General features: G+C 41.3%; 1 protein-coding gene across 4 annotated transcripts in view; it reads right to left on the bottom strand.

Annotated features, from left to right (window-relative positions):
- Nucleotides 1-1,712: 1,712 nt before the first annotated feature.
- IGF2BP2 (insulin like growth factor 2 mRNA binding protein 2) overlaps nt 1,713-19,974 on the bottom strand; it is an 81,831-nt gene continuing 63,569 nt past the window's right edge. For 3 of the 4 annotated variants that reach the window (XM_077349194.1, XM_077349192.1, XM_077349195.1), the window contains exons 9-16: nt 19,552-19,687; nt 19,164-19,292; nt 10,831-10,899; nt 7,519-7,635; nt 5,342-5,416; nt 4,364-4,495; nt 4,006-4,119; nt 1,713-3,317 (exon numbers count right to left, since the gene is read on the bottom strand). In XM_077349194.1, the coding sequence (XP_077205309.1) occupies nt 3,222-3,317; nt 4,006-4,119; nt 4,364-4,495; nt 5,342-5,416; nt 7,519-7,635; nt 10,831-10,899; nt 19,164-19,292; nt 19,552-19,687 (868 nt within the window). In that variant the 3' untranslated portion in view covers nt 1,713-3,221. The remainder of the gene's footprint in view (nt 3,318-4,005; nt 4,120-4,363; nt 4,496-5,341; nt 5,417-7,518; nt 7,636-10,830; nt 10,900-19,163; nt 19,293-19,551; nt 19,688-19,974) is intronic. The other variant, XM_077349193.1, reaches the window with a different exon arrangement.

The following is a 19,974-nucleotide window of genomic DNA, read 5'->3' as shown; positions in this document are numbered from 1 at the left end:
CCCAGAATAAAGGGACACGCCTCTGGGCCAAGGGGGTTGACCTGAATCTGATTTAGGGTAGCCCTCGCTATCCTTTTAAAAACTACCCACAGTACAGTTGTATTTACTTTTGCCGTTAGATAATGCTGTTGTTTAAAAGAGTTGTGATCTGGATAACCCAGGCAAGTTTGATCTGGCCAGTCCTCAGAAGCTAAGCAGGGTCAGTCCTGGTCAGGAATTCCAGGATTGTTGTTCTGAAGCAGGCAATGGCAAACTGCTTGTGAAATAACTCTTGCCTCCATAAGTCAGCTATAACTTGATGGCAAAAAAAAAAAAAAAAAAAAGCTCAATTATCCAGTGCTTTGAGCGATTACGGAGTCTGTTCACGATTATTATACTTTGCAAACAGTATAGTACAACTGGAAAATAGTCAAATGACTGTTCAGCCCAATTGTAGCAACTATTATATGAACATCTAGCATAACTGTGTGTGCTGAAAATGGACCTTTGAAGCTGCATTTTCTTACAGATTCCCAGTCCATGAACGTAATTGGTATACAGTAAATTAGGAGCATATATGAAGTCACATTTTCAGTCTGACTCAAAATTCTGCACAACAGAGAACTCAAAACATCACTTCAGGCACTCGTAAAGCCAGTAGACATGGCTTTTCTTTCTTCACTGGCATATGCTTAGAGTGAACGGCAACTGGTTAAAAGTTTGAAGAGAAAAGGTATAAACCCAATGTGGTATTTCTTGCTGGATTTCATAATTCAAATTTTATAACCTTGGTTAACATTTTTTAAATATTTAGCTCAAGATGATTATTCATTTCCTCAGTAGTCTTTAGCATACTTGTGTAAGGCATAATATGGTAGGTCGGTCAGTCCTGCCTATTAATTCTCCTATTAAAGTTCATCTCTCAGTCAAGATTTAAACAGGGATTCGGCTACTGGTTTAGTTTTAGGTGCTGAATGTAATACTGTAAGTGGAGCACTACTTAAGCACTGCTTATTTGGGAACTGCATGCTGAGGGTGCTACTCAGCAGCCCCACCGGCTGCACTGGTATGGCTCCGGCCATTGCCCTGTGGCCGTTTTCTGTTGCTTGAGAACCAATATCAGCAGTCTGCTGCTACCTGGAAACAGCTATATTATGAGAGTACAAAGTTAGCTTGCTTTGAATACTGTCATAGTAAACATCACTTCATACCTATACCCTGTGGCCTAGTGTCATTTGGCAGATTATCTTGCAGCGCTGGCTTCATGTTTGTATCTGTCAAGCCTGTGAGAAGTTAGCCTCTTTGTTATTTTAGCATATGTTAACCCTCTAGACAGAGACGCCCATGAGTGCACAAAGCAGATATGATAGCACAGAAGATTGTGTGGTAGCTTGGATACCAGTCATTGGTTCAGTCCTATGTCCATATGATGCTTTTTGGTCAGAGCTGCTTTGCCTAGATTCTCAGTGTGGAGCATCAAGATTTGAAGGAGCAGAAGTCTGTTTTCTAAGCCAATAGCTGTGGTCTTTATCTTCAATGATATTTTAAATGGCACTATAACGCAAGCAAACCTGAAAGTACTTGTGTTTCTGTTCTGTACTTTGACCTCACCAGATTATTCATAACCTTCCTTCTCATTAAGACAGGAGAGAGTCTCTCGAGAGGAATGTTCCCACACCGCCCACTTTCATACTTTACAGCAAGTTAGTTAAATAAAACTACTGAGGTCAGGCTCTTGTTAGCTGGATATATTTCTTTTTTCACAGAACACTGGTTGAAGTAGAGAAAACTGGCATTGCACTCTGTTGGTACAACAATATGTTCACAGAAACCAGTAAAACATCCATCTGTTAGCACAGAAAACTCTAATGGTGTTCAACCTGTCAAACTCAGGCGTTCTGCTCCAGTGTCTCTTGCACTTCTATCCTTTTATCATTAACTGTTTCAAGGCCAGTGGCTCTCATCTAGCAGAAGAATAATACAGAATAGTCATCATGCAGAATGATGCTTTCTTCTACCTGCCAGCTGTCTTTATCTAAATTTATTTCCAACTCATTTTTATTAAAAAAATAAAAAAATGCTCCAACTCTCAGTTTTACAAGGCATACAAAATCTCAAAAAGGGATACACAAGAGCAAGGTGCTGAGGTATGAAAACACCTGAGGTAGTTTGTTTTTTTCTTTTTGAAAAAAAGTTGCAATTTTCATGCCCTGGGCCAACAACCCCTTGTCAATCCCCCTTTTAAAAACCCACTCCCCACAGTACTGGTGGCAGCATCCTACATGCAGTAATGTACCAAGGGTGCAGTTTCCCTCTGAGCTAGGGGAGACACTCCCCCCCCTCCCCCCGGAAATCTAGGTCTCACTGAAGCTTGGCATCCCAATAAGCAAAGTGGAAGTTGTGGCTGGGTAGATTTGTTTTTGTCTTTTCTATAACGTGTTTACTCGGAGCACGGCATTGTCTGGTGGTACAAAAGGAGAGACTGTATGCAAAAACCAGTTTTGAGATCTGTGAAGCAAAGAGAAGGTCACATGAGCTGGAGAAAGAAATGCATAGAGATTCCTCTGCTAACGAGACGGTATCCCTTCTGTTGGCACAAACAGGCGATCCGAGACGGCGCACAGAGGCCATCGCTCTTCCTAAAATCCTCCTAAATATAGTTCTTTTTTTTTTACTCCTGTTTTTAAATGTTGCTGCTGGCAATCCTATCTCCATCCTACTTTCTGTTAGAAATTCATATTCGACTAGATTCTTTCCATTTAAGTCTAGAAAAGCCCGCATTTTCTAAAAACAAAACGTAACTGCTGTTAAAAAGAAATTAAAGACTGGAGTTAGTTCAGTTAGCTATATTAATTCTAAAATATATTAATGCTGTCCTGTACAGCAGCCCATGCACTGTGTAAAAAAGAAAGAAAGAAAATGCTTTCCTAGTATGTACACACATGTACAGAAAAGGTTCTGAATGGGTTTGTCTGCAAAATTTCCGCCTATGTTAGTCCAACTAAAGGGATAGCGTTGTACTGTTAGACAGACTCCGTGTAGGCTGTGGCATGAAGGAGGCAGACCCCTGCTTGCTGAAGTCCCCTCCCCCAGCCTGTGTTACTGGAAGTCCTCAGCAGAGCCCCAGCCCCCTTGGGCAGACTTTGATGCCTCCAGATAGTCTTTGGTTTGCTCCCTGTTCGGTTATGCTGTCAGGTGTTGGAAGGGCTACATTCATCAGTTGTTGGCTAGCACCTGGAGCCTCATTTGCTGCGCTGCGAGGTAGGGGCTCCCTGAGGGTGTTTCTGTTCCTGCTGTTTCACCTGCTGGACAATTTCCCTGATCTTGCGCTGTGCAGTCTGTGGCAGAGGGGGAAAAAGAAATAAAATTCTAGCATTAAAAAGAGGAAAGCGCAGCCTGAAAAAAATGGCATCCAGAAGGTCAAGACAGGCTTAACTTAAGATCCTTTAGTGGCAGTTCAGCACTGTGGGAAACTCAGTACCGTTTGTGAAAGGCCCACTGTGCAAGGCATAGAAGACCAGGTGTGAAGCATATATTGCAGCAGGAACTCTGTTGTCTATTCACTACTTGCCTTGCTTCCAGCTACCACCCTGACACCCAGCAGTATATAGTACATAAATGTAGATAGATTTTAAACTTGAAAACTTGAAAAACCCATAGCTTTTAACATGGAGGAACCCCCCCTCCCAATGCATGGGTGCTGAATGGCTACTTTTTCCAGCATTTCTTCACTTCCTTGTTTGTTGTAGTTTCCTCATCATTTCTTGTGTTGTCTCCTCAACGCACATTTGATCCAATGCGTGGAAGTAGAAGAAAGCCACAAAAAGGCAACAGATCAAATATGAGAAACTGAGGAAGCAACAACAAAATCTTTGTGTGAAAAGACCCCAATGTCCCAAGAAAAGACTTTGGTTATGAACATCACTGAATTTCTTAATCCATTTGTTATACTGTTGTCGTCCGCAGTTTTACAAATCCTAAACCATTCAAAACTTGTCTTGTTAATTTTATATAAGTTTACTGCACCTGACTGGCAAAGAAGTGACCGATTATTTTGACAACAACTTCCTCATTTTCGTCAGGTGTTTGGTCACGTGGTACGATTACTTCTGCACTAGTTAAGTTCTGTAGTTCATTCACCTGCAACAATAAATGCAACAAACATTATTTCATCAGGCCTTCTTGGGTGCGTTTAACAACTTCAGATGCTGCCAGATTAATGACACGATGAGTAGGGAGTTCAAAAGTGCTGGGGTGTTCATGCATTGCCTGCCCTCACAGCCAGCCAAACAAGCCAGTTCCAAAGTAGCATCAGCTCCCAGCTGCAGGACACTCTGTACTTTCAGCTGCCTCCCTTGACCCCGAGCTGAGCTGCCCCACCTACCGTTTTGCCGCCTTTTCCTATCACACGGCCTGCTGCAGAGGAAGGCACCTTGATATGGGCTTCAAGCTTCACTTCTTCTTTTGGATTGAAAAAGTTTTCTTCTTTCAGTTTCCCAAATATTCGTCCTTGGGCCTAGGAGAACAAATAGATCAGCCTGTAAATTTCCATATGAAGTCTCATGACACAACAGTGTGTTGGTAAGAAACCATTTTACCCCCAATAGAAACAGGATGGCTTTACTGTCTTGTGGAGAAGAGTTCCCAGCATTCAGAATCATATCAATGCTGGCAGCGAGGCCAGTAATTGTCCCACCTTGAATGTAACTGGCCTGAATAGCAAGGGCACAGACCACATCACCTAAAATGTATTGCCTAGCTTTCACTGTTTTGGCTTTTACCTTTGTGACCTACTGTCTGCACTGTTTTCCACTTCTGTCATCCTAACCCCCCTGCCTTGTTAGGCTGTTTTGATTCCCCCCCCCCCTATAGTTCTATGTTTTGAAACTGAGTGTTCATGAAAATAAAAAAGTAAATAAAAATGGGGGACTTCCTACACATAGCAAAGGCTTGCAGATAGTCAGGCTCTAGGAGGTGATAAGTGAGATACAGCTGCTGTATGGCCTTAGGCCCTGGATCCTTGAAATATTCAGTAAAAGAGGAAAATAATGTGCACAAGCACTGAGGGCTCACCAACCTGTGCGCTGTACAAGTGCAAAAGTTGCTGACACCCTCTTGCTGCACTCTGAGTTGGGAAATAAGACTTCAGGATTTGTACACTCCCACATGTCTTCACACACACACACCCCCCTCCCGTCTCTAGATTCAACAACTGCTCGATTGCTTAGCCTTGCTGGGTCAAGCCAGCAGTACTATCTCCTCCTCTTGAACATCAGCTGCTTCATTAATGGTACTAGGGGCTGGTTTACATAAACAAGTACTATTGATCACACCGTGTAATGCAGATCTGCTATATACTGGCCTTGAATTGTGCTTCTGGAGGCCCAGTAATGATAACCATCCTCTCGCTGGCATCTGGACTCTCAGCTGGTGCAATCTGTAAGCCACAAAGAGCACAATAAGGAAAAGCAATCCCCCATCACTACCCAAAGACATGAGGTTGTCTCTTATTAAGCACGGCTGCCTGCACATCACTGAAGCTGAACGGCAGCTTTCAAATGCATCTTGCCTGAGGATCCCATCAACAAGCTCCCTTGATAAAGGCAAATGATTGTTAGTCTGTTGTCCACAAAGTGTTTTTATCTTTACTATGACTGATGACTTAATGATACTAAGTCTAGTGCTATAAAGGTGAAAGGTGGTTCTGTGTCAAATGGCTGTGGGATTTTATTTTGGTGCAAAAGTTGCAAGTAGGCAGTCAAACCAACTTTTTGGGAGTTGGAGGGGCTTTCTTCTGTGAGCCAAAAGTGAACCCAAATGCCTGGTTGCCTTGAACCTGAGCCAAACCATGAAAATAGGGGGGGGGGATTAGTTTGGTTTCAGTTCAGATTCAAGAGATCTGAGGTTCAGATCTTGTTTGTCTCCTGGTTTGGAAGAGGCAAGGCTCCTGTCTCCCCCACTTCACACCGAGAGTGGAACATCCAGTCCCTCTCTGGACAAGTGCTTCACCAAAAGAGGAGAAGGCAGGCAGGCAGGCAGGATATACAGATGCTATTCTAGAGAAAGTGGTCCACAGCATGATCTGCATACTTCATCTTGATAAGGTACTTCTGACCTGCTTGCCCATGATAAGAGAGATCACTGTGATGGGGTTTCATTCTGAAGAACGAAGCCAGCAAAGGAGGAGGGGGAAACAAACGCAACCAGAAATGTACTGAGAATGCCTCAAAGCTCAAGCGACAACAACTAAAATTTGTTCAAAAAATATATTGTGTATATATAAAAACACAGGGCCTGGATATAAAGCTGCATTAAAAGACATTGAGAATCAGCTACTATGAATCCTTCATACAAAGCTGATGATAAATACCAAATGACAAACACGTATGGTCTTGGTGTTGAACATTTGGTATCTATCGTATGAGGGATTCCTAACAGCTTATGTAAAAAGGATTCTCAGTGACTATTAATGCTGTCAGATAGTCAAGTCCTATGTTTTTAATTACATTATTGTGTTCACTGTATAATAAATATACTTTTGAAGCAAAGCTTATTTGCTGTAGCTCAACCTTTGAAGTATTCTCAATACAAAACAGGAACAACACAAATGAATCAATGGACTGGATCCTAAAGTAAAAGGAAAGGCCTTCTGCTTGCAAAAAGAAGGGACCCAAGCTTTTTGTGGGTTTCCCATGCCAGTGTCAGCCACTATAGCTTCTAAGATTCCCTCAAACCCCAAGAGCAAGAGAGGGAGTCCCATTATTAGGATTCAGCCCCCCAAATACAAGCAAATAAAAAAAAGCACAAATACTAATCCAGACATTGCTTTATTAAGAGACCAGAGTATAACCACACAGATTCTGCAGTAGTTTTGGTGCATCAGGCGTTTCTATCTAAATATATCAGCAGCTCTAATTCTTGATGATTCATATACAAGATTCCTCCGATTGGCCACATATAACTCAAACCTTACTCACACTGGTGACATTCAGAGTTGTTCAGGCCCACTCATTGGTAAGCCCCAGGAGTAACTTGAGTCAGTCTCCATCCATGAGTCATTTTCCAAGCATATCAGCTGCCCAGTGTCAGCAGCCAGCTGCCTTCTCTGAGCTCTGCATTCACATGAGCATTGTGAGGAGAGCAGTATCCACAGTGCATGTGTGACCAGTGGCTACTATCCAAGAAAGGTGTTTAGCTTGCCTCCCTCTTTTGACCCTTCACCAGAAAAACTTCCTTGTTTTCAGAATGCATGGGTGGTTAATGCTGCCTCAAATTCCTTGGGAGAAGGGTGGCATACAAGCATGATGAATAAAAATGGATGCAGAGGTGGTGGAACACGAAAAGGCAGCACTTAGTGTTCCCAGGAGGTGCAAAACAAACGACAAATTCTTTGCCCCCACATTGAGCACGAGTTGGTCATACAGGGTTTCTGTGGCAGACAGAAGACAGCACTGGAGGAATAGCAAACAACAAGGCAGGAAGGACTGAATGTGAAAAGGCTTCCCAAGAGCCCATGGGCCAGTCCAGAAAGGGACTTACCTTGATAGAAGCCCCTGCAAATCTTGCCAGCTGCTTAATGTGTTGGCCCTTCTTCCCAATAATGGCACCCACTGCCTGCATGGGGATAAACAAATTCACCACCTCTTGCTCTGGCAACTGTGGAGAGAAAAGGAAACACAGAATAAATGTTGGAACAGAAGAGAGGGTCTTGTTTGTGAAGATTTAATCCTCATGCCTGTGAGCTGAGGGCAACAGGGCAAAGAAGCAAGCAAGCACTGGCTCTCCATAGTAGGACACATGCCTAATCAGGAATAAAAACATGGATGGAATTAGAGGGACAAAACAGTGAGCACTGAAGCCCTCTCAGTGAAGAAGCTACCCCTACTGACAGGACAATGGGTGTGAACCTAATCTTATCGTCATAATTAAATCTTGGTCCATAATTAAATATTTAACTGGATGACCATTCTATTTTATTTCAGTTGGACTGAGAGTGGCTTAGAAGGCAAAGTAGACGCAAGGAAAGGAAAGCAGGAAGCACATCCTCTCACTCCCTGTATATTCTTGTTCCCCTTTAAAATGAGATTTTTCTTATCTCTCCTCTAGTTCTATCAAGTTCATGCATCTCACTAGAGATCGAGATGTGAAAGGTCCATTCCGACATGATGGGACACTGTTGAATCAAATGGAAATCAGACAGATTCATGGAGGACAGGTCCATTAATGGGTATTAGCCATGGTGTCTTAAAGGCTCCTCCACATTCAGAGGAAGTAAACTTCTGAATACCAATGCTAAGAGGGCTTTGGCTTCCATACCCAGTGTGTTGCCTTCCTTGGTAAGTAGTTGACCACTGCATGAAACAGGTTGCTGGATTAGATGGACCACTGCTCTGATCCAGCAAGGCTCTTCTTAGGTTTTCTCTGATGGACCAGATGTGAGCTTTGTTGGTGGAATTGCAGGTGTGGCTGTGGCTAGTGTTGTCTTAATCTAAACAACAGCTTCACCCACAGCTGGAAAAAGAGGCCTACCATTGTTATTCATGCCTCTGCTACCTTCAAATCAGATTGCTGTAACACATTGTGTGGGGGACCCTCCTTGGAGACTTTCTTGAAATTCCATTTGATCCAAAATGTGACCACTCATTTGCTGTCAAGGGATGGGGTGAAGTATGCATGCACTGATTTTACTTCTGGTTAAACATCCGTAAGACTGGGCTCTCATCTTCATAACAGTGGTTGTTGGAAGTAGGAGCTTCAAACTTTCTACAATATTGGACATTGACATAGCTTCTGTATGAACTTATTTTATAAAAGGTGTATGATTCACTTCTCAATGGGTATTCTCAAAACAACTTACAAATAAACAGAAACATAATACTATTATTATTATTAATAATAATAATAATAATAATAATAATAATAATAATAATAATAATAATAATAATAATAATAATAATAATAATAATAATAATAATAATACAGTTGTGCTTTAAAGAAAACCACTATACATTGTAACCAGAAATCAAAGCCACCAGATGGAGTTTCTTCATGATGGACATGTTAAATGTCATATTTGCACACTCACTCCCTCTTCCCTCAGCAACATGCTCCAAGACTGTTGTTACTTGAAGACTCTGATCTTCAGTGAGTCATGGTGCCCAAATGTGGGCTTCTTAATAAATGGAGGCTTGTTTCTTTCCCTACCTTCAGTTTATTAAGGCACTCATATTTCATGACTAGTTGGTGTTGGTTCTGCACAAGGGAAAGGTGGCAAGGGGTGAAGACAAGGGGTGCAGCAGCAGCATTAGGTTTGTGTCCATCATAAATAAACCGAGTTTTGCACAAAGTCTGAACTGAATATGAGGCTCAGAACTTCTGTTTATATGAAGTAGCCTTGAGCCTTAACATGCAATGTCCATGTATCTATTGGGGGAGAGGGTTGGGTGCCTGCATATATCAATGAGTCCATTAACCCTTTTTTCAATGAAAGGGACTTTTTGAAACAACAATTGACATGTATATGTTCAGAAATTAAATCTTAGGCTTTTCTTCTCAAGCATTTCCATTTTTGTTCCTTTGTTAAAAGCAGCTTTACAAAGAACCCTCCTGTTCAGCAAAGCAGGCCAGACCAAGATCTCTTCCTCACAAAGACTTCACCGTGAATCAAATTTGATAAGCACAAAAATCTACTCTCTATCTCTATGGCAACAGTTGTAGCTGCTGTGACCAGTGTTCCTTTAGCCATCATACTTCCTAAACTGAATTCTTGACTGAAAACTGCTTATCTTGTGAACAGTGCTTGGAAAGTCTCTGTAAGGGTGGATTCAGGTGGGTAGACATGTTCGTCTGAAGCAACCTTCTTATGAATAACTGCTGTAAAAGGTCATAATGATCAGTGGAAGCTTTTCATAGCAGGAAGATGCTTAATTCTTGTTAATGTATCTATGAAATAATACCCACTCCCACACAAGGTGTCAACCTACAGCTTACTGGAAATGAGGGACAGAACACATATTTGGCACATAGAAACTCACAGGCTCAGTCCCTTGTATCTCCAGCTTAAAAGTTAACAAGTTATGAAAGTGCAGAGCCAGACAACACTGGCACAAACAGACTAGTCACAGTAGCATTTGTAAAAGGTTTCCATGAAACGTGTGTTCTAGATACCACAGAGCAGTGCTTCAGTGGCAATCACAGTCCTGTATAAAATTGCATCAGCACAATATAATGCTGCAGCTGTGCTGCTTGTACTTTGACAGGCCAGCTCCACAGCTTGATCCACCACAACACTTAATTTGTAATTATTAGTCCTGCATCTGTGGGTTTCCAGTCCTGGCTGCCATTTCTTCTTTATGATATTTTGCATATAAACACAGTATCCTTCAGAAACATGAGAGCTGAGACGGAGGAACTAGCAGCCACTATAGAAAGATATGGCTGTGCAGCAGCAACAGTGATAAGAGTAGAACATGCAGAGACTGGGTGGGATAGAAGAAAGGATTAAAGGAGGAGGATATAGTCTATAAGATGCCTACAAAGGGACAGTGCAAATACTAACTACAAATTGGACGGGACAACCATGTCAAGCAGACACAGGAATCAAGTACTGGTGAAATTAACATCTGGCTCCTCATGATAACAAGAGAAGGGCAAGAAAGATGCTCCTTGGTTCCTTGGTGGCCTCTGCTGTGTGCCTTACGTAACAGGACTACCTTCATCTTTACAATTTGAATGAAGGGGGAAAGTGTTTCAGAACCGTATGCCAGAAAGCATCCAAAGCGACAGACAGACGCATTGCAAAGCAGGGTGCATGGAAGGCCAGCGTTGGGAAGAATGGGGCAAGGCACTTACGGAGTGCTGATGTGGGTATGCGCCAGTCGGCGAGGCTCCATAGAGGCTTGAGAGGTATGCCGCTTGATTCTACGGCAGGAAAGAAAGTGACGGTCAGCGGAGAGGGGCCAGGAGCAGACAGCTGCACATCCCAGGTTGGAGATACATGTTCCTGTCTGGGGGGTAGCCAACATTTCTAAGACATAACAACGGCTTCTCTGTTCCCTCTGCTTATTCATAAGATGTGGGAGGGGGGAGAGGCCTGGTCCCTTGGCCTCTCATTGGTGGTCCAGTCAACACTTGACTGTGTTCAGCTGAATCTCTGAGTCTTTGCTGACAATGTTGAACTTCTGTTGACGTGAAGTGACATGGAAGGTCTATTTGTGGTGACTGGCGCATGAAAGCCATCGCTCTCATGATACAGTCAATGTGCAGCAACTATGTATTTATAAATTTACTCAAATCCTCCAGTCTCACACTCACACAGCTCACTAACACAGAATGTACTAAGTCTTTAATTTTTCTTTCTTTGCTATTACTGTTCATTCGACTCAGAGGTCTTGAACAATCACTGATAGTTTATGTGTAAGCAATTAATGAAAAGCTATCCACATAATGATAGGGTTTATGCAGTTGTTTTAGAATGTTTCCGTATTTCCTCAATGGCAGCCAAAAACGACTCTATATGTAACTCATCCATTTTCATTGCTCAGTAGCCTAGAAGTCTCAGCAGTCGGAGAAGCAGAATCCTTACTAATTAGAGGGAATATCAGCTCCTGTTCCGAGTTTTAAAAATTCAGGGCAGCTTAAAAATATGTGGTCAATTGATTCACTATGATTAAGGTCACAATTGCATGTTCTATCCAGCAAATCTAACTGAGAAGACTGCAGGCAGTAAAGATGCATCAATATAAAGGCACATCCATATTTAGGAAATATTAATCACAAAAATACGTTGGGATATGAACTGATAGGGGAATGTCAGCTGTGAAGGTTGAGCAAATTCTTCTTGATCTTCTTGATGTACTTTAATAATTCAGATGTTTCATACAAATTTCAGTCAGATGTCTTAGCTCATCAAAATTTACACTCCCCAGGTTTGTTCACTTATAATTCACCAATTTATCTCAGTTGCTCTTATGATTGCTTAATTTAATAAGACTGAGAAAACTTAACTCCAAATCTGACTTGCAGGATCTTTAGTTTTAAATTAAATGCCAACCTCCATACCTCAGCTTTGTAAGAGATTTCACACACTTCAGCTCTTAGAACAACACTGCCCACAGACCCCCCCCCCCCGCCTGTATACTATAAAAAATCGTAGTGGGCAATCCTCAGTATCAGCTTCTATACACCAACAACATGTAAAAAAATGACCAGCTATCTCAGAGTTAAATACTCTGAGCACTGAATGTATATATTGTCTCCCATATTATCAATGTAACATTAGTTTTCCAGAAAAGATCAGCATTGAACAATATTCCCAAGTATTTAAACTGTGACCTGTTGCATAGGCAGACCAGCCACGGTCCATTTAAAATCCCTTACTTTCTATTTTCTGCTAAAAATGATAACTTTAGACTTTGCTTTTAAACCTCCCCTACAGCAGTATTTAGAAAATAGTGAGAAAGGTTTGTGCAGGCCAACTATAAAATTACACATTAAGACAATTTCATCTGCATACAGGAGGACTGGCAGCTTTTTCAATACAAGGTAAGAGAATTAACAATCCTCTTGTAACAAAAAAGAATTAAGATCATATAAAATGAAATAAAGTAAAACAGGAAATGCCAATACTACTGAAGGGTCACAGCTATCTTGGGCTGTTGGATAATCATAAAACAAATGAATAAGATATAAGAGACATTCATCCATTCACAGTTTTCCCAATTTTGTCTGGTTTATCTCTAGGTATAGTATCAAAAGTGTTTCTGAGATCCATGAAGGCTATACTCAATGATCCCTTATTACTGGTATATTTATCAATAATAAGCTGTAGAACCTGGCAGTGATCAATTCCCTTTGGAAAGCCAGATTGTTCTTTCCCCAAGACTGTCTTGTTTTCTAACCAACTTGCCATATAGAAGGGATGCATATAATTTATCCACAAATGAAAACATGTTGATAGAGTGATAATTCAAGGGGGTCTGATAGATCTCGTTTATTAGCACAATAGTAGCATGATGCCAAATCCTAGGCACTATGCCTATATCATGAACTCATGTAAAAACTGGTGCCGAAACTTCTGCTTGCCAAGTTGGTACTAATTTAAGTAATTGAGGGGGGACCATGTCAGGGCCAGGAGTTTTACATGACTTCACTTGTACGATTAAAGCGCTAACTTTTTCAACTGAGACAGGAGGCCATGCACTGATATCAGAAGATAAAGTCAGCTAAGTATTTGCCACAGAAAATAGAGTTCTAAAATGTCATTTCCAACAGTCAGCAGAAATATGACAGGCATGCCTAGAATTATATTTTTCTAGTATTTTTCTAGTCTAGTATAGTTCTCAAAAAGAGTTTACTCTTTCTACTTAGCAGCCTAAATTAAACAGTCCTGCTCCAGCCACAGAGTCTTTTTTTTAAGTGTAACAACAGCTTTATATTCCCGCTTCAGAAAAAGCAGATACTACAGCATTTACCCTTGAGTTACAGATTTGAAACTGGCAGTGCATGTAACGTTTTGCAAGCTTGAACTCTCTACAGTATGCATCAAACTACAAGCTTTCCATTGTGACAATAAAGTAACTTTTAGACAAACAATCAGATTATACATCCATTGAAATAAACCTATGAAATATGTTAAAATATCTAAAAGATCTGAGGCATTAAGTGCAAATGGTAAACTGCTTTGGGATGGGTTCTTAATTCTTCAGCTTTCATCCCTGTAGTTAGGCTCCAGTGCCAAGGTATAAATTTACCATGAGTTTGGAACCAAAAGAACCATTTTTACAGGGAGATTATCACCCCACAGGCATTCAGTTGTTTCAAGAAATTCAAACAGTTCTAAGGAAACAATAAAATAATAATAATAGTACCAGAGAGGTTTAACCATGTATAATCCCCACAGTTATCAACTTGAGGGTAACTGCTGACAGTCTTCAAACCATTATTAACTATTAGGGAAGCTAATCTTTCCCCCACTCATTTGTCTTAATGTCCCTTGACTTTCTTACCCCAATGGGGAAATCAGCAGCCAATTAGACACCAACGTTTTTAAGGAAACATTCCTCATTGGAAGCATCAGTGTGTGCATCCAAGTTGTTGGTCAACATAAACATAGCCTCCCAGATGTAAAGAATTAATATATTGATATAATTTGTTGAATTTACTCCAGAATTTGGACAGATCCGTTTTATGCACAGCAGGAGGGATATAGGCATTAATCACTCTAAATGAGAGATTTTGAAAATTTAAGTACAAAGTTATTCCATAGTGGGGATTATTAGGTAATACCATAATTTCTATAAATAATTTGTTGAGAAAAGACAAGTAATGTCAACCAAGGGGCATCCCTTCTTGTTCTTTACAACCTCAAGCAAATAGGCTGAATAACCTGAAAGATATATTTTTTCACTGACCAAGTCTCCTGTACAAAGATTATATCATTGCTTTTTAGGTGTGCTTCTGTTTACTTCATATTCATATTGTTATTGTTATTCCATCTGGCCATATTCCAAGAAATAAAGCATATTTTCTATTTATTTAGTCAAAACATTCTTGTCTTTAGAGGCAACAAGGTTCCCTTTCTCTATCTCCATCTGGGATTCAGTAGGAATGGCCATTGATCAAAAGAGCTCAAAATGCCAGAAGCTTTGTTATACAGTGAATTATCAATGACTGTCCATCAGCATATAAATGGTTCCTTTCATTGTCTTCTGTGCCCTAATATTTTCCAGAGTGATTATTACATTTTGCTATCTAGAAAGCATAACATTTTGTTCAGAAATGGGAAGTAAGTCAAAGGATACCAACAGCTTGTTTTCAAAGTCCTCAAGGTGGGCCTGCACACTTTCCTTCGCAGGAGAGCTAGCCTACAGAACAGTGTTGTTTGCCTCAAGGGAAAGGGAGGTCAAATCAAACAGCATCTCCCAATTCTCTGGGGACTGGGTGGTAGAGCTAAATATCTTTGAGGATTAATTTCAAGGCTTAGTTATGGTTTTTTCTGTCTATAGTCACCTCCATGCCCTATCTAAATTGCTTTCTTATAGGTGACATTGAAAAAAGTTGGGTCTTGCCCTTTTAACAAAAGGACTGAACTGGGAAAATCCTATATGGTTTTAACAAGTCCACTCTTAAAAAATATTAATGAAGGAATTCTTGAGGAAAAATTCTAACTTAACTCTATCAGTCCTCAGGAACCCAGGAATCCATGATACATATCTTAAGTCAATTTATGATAAGCACAGAAAAAAGAAATAAGTTCTTTTGCTACCTGCTTTGTCGACCAATTAATCATATGTTCCTTGTATGGAATAATATTTAGAATAATTGTGTTCCAGAGCTAAGGGTGTCTATATCTTATAAACCTTTGTGGTCTTGCTGGTATCCTTGATATTCTTTGTACCCCCTGCTACTTCATACATGGCATCAACTGTATTTTTTTTAATTGCCTCACTTTCATGTCTAATCCCCCTTACTGCAAATTAGCCAGGAGGTTCTGAAGTTGATCCGTTAGAAAGTTAATACTTTCTAAGATTTTTTGCAGCATCTCTACATTCAGTTGTGTCTGAAATGCCTAGCATAGCCTTTATCGGCATATAACAAAATTCATAGAGTTAAGGGAATCGATTACAGTTACAACGAATTGTCTGACATACAAGAATCGCCACCTGCTCCCTAGCCCTCTTCTTCTTGGTAGCATTCTGCTTTAATAATTCATCAAAAGCTTTCAGGTTAATAGGGGATTCTGGGAGGGGGGTCAGTGTAGAATCCCAAAACTAGGTGGTGTTGTCATATCGTTTAATCAAGGGCAAATTTATTGGCGAGTACAGTTGGTGAAAGCTGCTGAAAATATTCCTCTATCTTACTATGCTTTGCAGCTGGCACTTCCCCCTCATAAGGCACAAACCTCCCTCTGCATTACTATTGATCTATTACCAGGGACTAGCCTATATATAAATAGGTAAATAAGTAAAATAATTCGAATTAAAGGTCTTAAAATTAATAGAGCTTGTAAACTATGGCTCTAATAAAACCCCCAAATTAAATTCCTCAGATTAAAACCACTGGCATAACCTCTAATCGGGAGTAGAATAGAAGATATACACTATTAAAATATAATAATATGATAGCCATAACATTAAAACTAAAACTTAAATTCAACAGTTACAGCTCAAGGATACTGATAACAAAGTGGTTGGGGTGAAGTTAAAAGCTAAAACAACTAAAATAGAATTAAGAGCATTAATGTGATTGCACCATAAAAGCACAAACCTAGAACAAAACTGCCCCTATGATGGCAGTTTTATAACAAATAAAATAACAACAAATCAAAAACATAAAACAGAATCGTACAAACCATAGCCTCCACCACAACCTAGGTTAAATTAAATAGAATTAAATAGAATTAAAAATTAAATAGAATACTAGAAAGAATAAGAACTAGAAAAGAGAGGAGAGAGAAGAAAGGAGAAACAAAACTCTCCCTCCTAGTGACCAACCAGGATAACAGATTATTTAGGTTTAGTGTTTTCCAAGCGGAAGAGAAAATCATTCCAACTGACCAAGGTAAACCACTTCAAAAGAAAAAACAACTCCTCTCCTAGGCTGCAACAAACTACACCACACTACAGAGTGAGAAAGGAAAAACCTAGTATAAACTAAGCTACAGTTAAAACAAACAAATTCACTGCCAGCAGAGCTCAGCATCCACTACCTCTCACTGGAACTAGGAGCCCAAGGCTTTCATCATAAAGACCAACTGCTTGTTAATATTAATTAATTGCCGTTACTTCTATTTCATACAAAGCATGGCATATTCTGTGCCAGACTCTTTTCTTGTTTCTTAGAGTATGGTAGATTTAGCCTATTGACATGCCAGCCCAGCACAGTGTCAATCTTCTTTCCTGCCTGGTGTTCTTACAGAGGGGAAAGGGAAGACTAGATGTTGTCAAGGGGAGCAGAAACTTTGGCCTTGATCTTCCGCTTCTGCACCAAAGGTAAAACTCAAACAATCCATGTACTTTGGTCTCTCTGTTTCAAGACATTTTGATAGGAAGGGAGAGTGGATTGGAAGCTTGGCGTACCAGGGTGGGGGAAAAAGGGACTGGGACTAAGATCTTATGTAATAAATGGAATACTCTGGGGCTTTTCGCACACCTTCAAAATCGCACAATGGTTGCCAATTGAAAACGCTACTGATTTGCCATTATGCACAACGTCGTTGACAATCTGCCACACACCTGAAACCGATCCGCAAAAAGCGCTTCCTTGTAGCGCTTTCAGGGAAATCCCCAAAAGTGGATTCACCCTCCGGAAAGCGCTACACTCCTGCAACCAATCTGCAACACTAGCGGGAAAGTTCTGTGCATTACCATTGTTGTGGTTTCTACAAAGTCCCTCCCCCTGGCTCTCTCCTCTGATCTTCCGGCGAAGTGATCGCCATTTTTTTTTCTCCGAGCGAGCGAAGTTCAACCCACCAGCAAGCCTGTTTAGAGGCTTCCCCGGCTTCAGTCCCTCCCCAGAGCTGTTTATTCACTAAGCACAAACAACAGACAAGCCCGTTTGCTGATGTATTTTCCCTTTATTTTTTACACTGTTTTCGGCCGAAAATCGGGCCCGTGAGGGGGGGGGTTCACTTGGGGGGAGCATGGCAACGATGAAACGACAGCTCAAACACACCTGCCAGCTGATGGGTCTCTCCGTTGCAACGAATCAACACATATTCGTTGCAATGGGTGTGTTTTTTTTAAAAAAAACCTTTCTTAAAGGGAAAGGGGCTGTTTGGGAGCATGCTAACGGCTGCCCATTGGCTGCTTGACGGTCAGGGGCGGGACGAGCTTGGCAATAGCGCTTCCTGTCTAGCGATTTTTGCTGAGACCGGAAGCTTGTGGGAAACGATAGAAACGCAACTGGATTCCACTACAAAGGCAGGTATGCATAATGACGAATTGCACTATTTTAAATGGCGATTTTTCATTCAGTGACCAATTTGCTACAAAGATCCCGGTGTGGAAAGCCCCTCTGGTTTCTCTTCAGATCTCATGTAATAAATGGATGACAATACTTATATTAAACCAGTCCTCTGGGAGAGCTAATATACTAATTTTTGCTTTGATTGGTAAAGGTAAAGGTATCCCCTGTGCAAGCACAGAGTCATGTCTGACCCTTGGGGTGACGCCCTCCAGCGTTTTCATGGCAGACTCAATACGGGGTGGTTTGCCAGTGCCTTCCCCAGTCATGACCGTTTACCCCCCAGCAAGCTGGGTCCTCATTTTCCCGACCTCGGAAGGATGGAAGGCTGAGTCAACCTTGAGCCGGCTGCTGGGATTGAACTCCCAGCCTCATGGGCAGAGCTTTCAGACAGCTGCCTTACCACTCTGCACCACAAGAGGCTCTTCTTTGATTGGTAGCACCTTTCTAATCCTGCACTCAGTTCTGATACACCTGCCTTGAGTCATGGCAAGAAAGGCAGCTTATAGATAACGAAATCTCTGAGATCCTTTTTAAACAGGAGATGCTGAGGACTGAAGCTGGAATCTCATCCATGCAAAACATGTGCTCAGCCTTAGGGGAATAGGCCGATCCCCACGGGAATTTGAAGGACCAATGCAAGGTTCAAACAAACATGATGTGTTTTTGCACATAAAGACTGCAAGAATCAGATACAGGCCATTCAACAAGGGATCAAGCACATATAGCCAGTCTCCTAACTGAAGACAAATGAACATCAGACTGACAACATATATACAGAACACAGCCTTTCCCCCATCTGGGTCTTAAAGATGTGGGAGCAGCTGCTGCTTGTAAGAGAGTAACATCAAAGAATGACATAACAAACCTTGCTTCTGTGACTAAATGCTTCAGGTTTATGATGCCCATCATACTGGGAAGGCATTCAAAATACAAACCACCACATTCACTTTGTTTTCAACAGAGTAACACATCTAAAGGTAGCCTAAGGTTTTATCCTTGTTTGGAAGCTGCTATTCTGTAGAAATTAGGTAGAGATTAACCCAAATGAGGATACCTCAATTGTGCCCCCAACAGTGCTGCCAGAGAAATGAAGCAAAACATTTTGGTATACAGAGGGCCCAAAGCTATAAAGGCCTTCTAGCAAACATCCTCTTCCTGCGTTGTCTCATGGCAGTACACAAAGTTGCACAGAAAAGCTGGGCATATGAGCTACTTACAGCAAAAGGGTTGTAGGGGGCAGTGACAGCAGGTCTGCGGGCTCCAGCTCCAGAGGGAAGCATGGACAAGCCTGTAGAGAAGATGCCCAAGGCATTGAGATTAAGTCCAGGGATGAGATTGGCTTGTTGCTAGAAACAAAAAGAAAAGGAAAATGGGAAACAATGAAGCAACCTCAGGCAGAGAAAAGGCATGGGGTCCCACAGCTCTCATTCTGCAAAGGAAGCTGTGAGGGCACCTTTTTGAGAAGGGGCCAAGGCATTCTCATGCTCCCACCTTTATCTGCCACAACAGGGGAGGGGGACTGTTTGGCCAATACCTAGGAGCACTGAGCTCTTACATGGCAAACACACATATATTCACAACGAATTGGCAGGAGAAGGAGCTTACATTGACTGCCACAATGTCATTCTCGTAGGCTTCCCGAAGCTTGTTCATGATTTCTACCTCAGCGTTGGAGCAGGCCTCAATACTACCCTTCACGGTGATGGTCCTCTCAGGGTTATAAATCGTCAAATCCTGCAGACTAGGCAAACAGAGAAGAAGAAGTGAAAACCCTTCCAGGACAGTTGTATTTCTTTGGATTTAAAACCTCCAGGAGAGGTTATAATAATTTCTGCAAACCAAAACCAACAAGTCAAATATATTGGTCAGCATGAGAGAAAACAGGAAGGTAAACTATTTAGACTAAAAGGAGCTTGTGTATGCAAGAGCCAATGGCTTAGTATGGCCCCATCTAGGGAACAGTATTATCTGTCAGTGACAGGACTGTTGCAACCATGCAAGACTTCTGTTTATCTAGTACATTTCTAC

This window comes from Paroedura picta, chromosome 8 (assembly GCF_049243985.1).
Source record: "Paroedura picta isolate Pp20150507F chromosome 8, Ppicta_v3.0, whole genome shotgun sequence".
NCBI classification, from domain to species: domain Eukaryota; kingdom Metazoa; phylum Chordata; class Lepidosauria; order Squamata; family Gekkonidae; genus Paroedura; species Paroedura picta.
The sequence above is the reverse complement of the archived record's forward strand: the minus strand, read 5'-3'. Positions and strand labels throughout refer to the sequence as shown.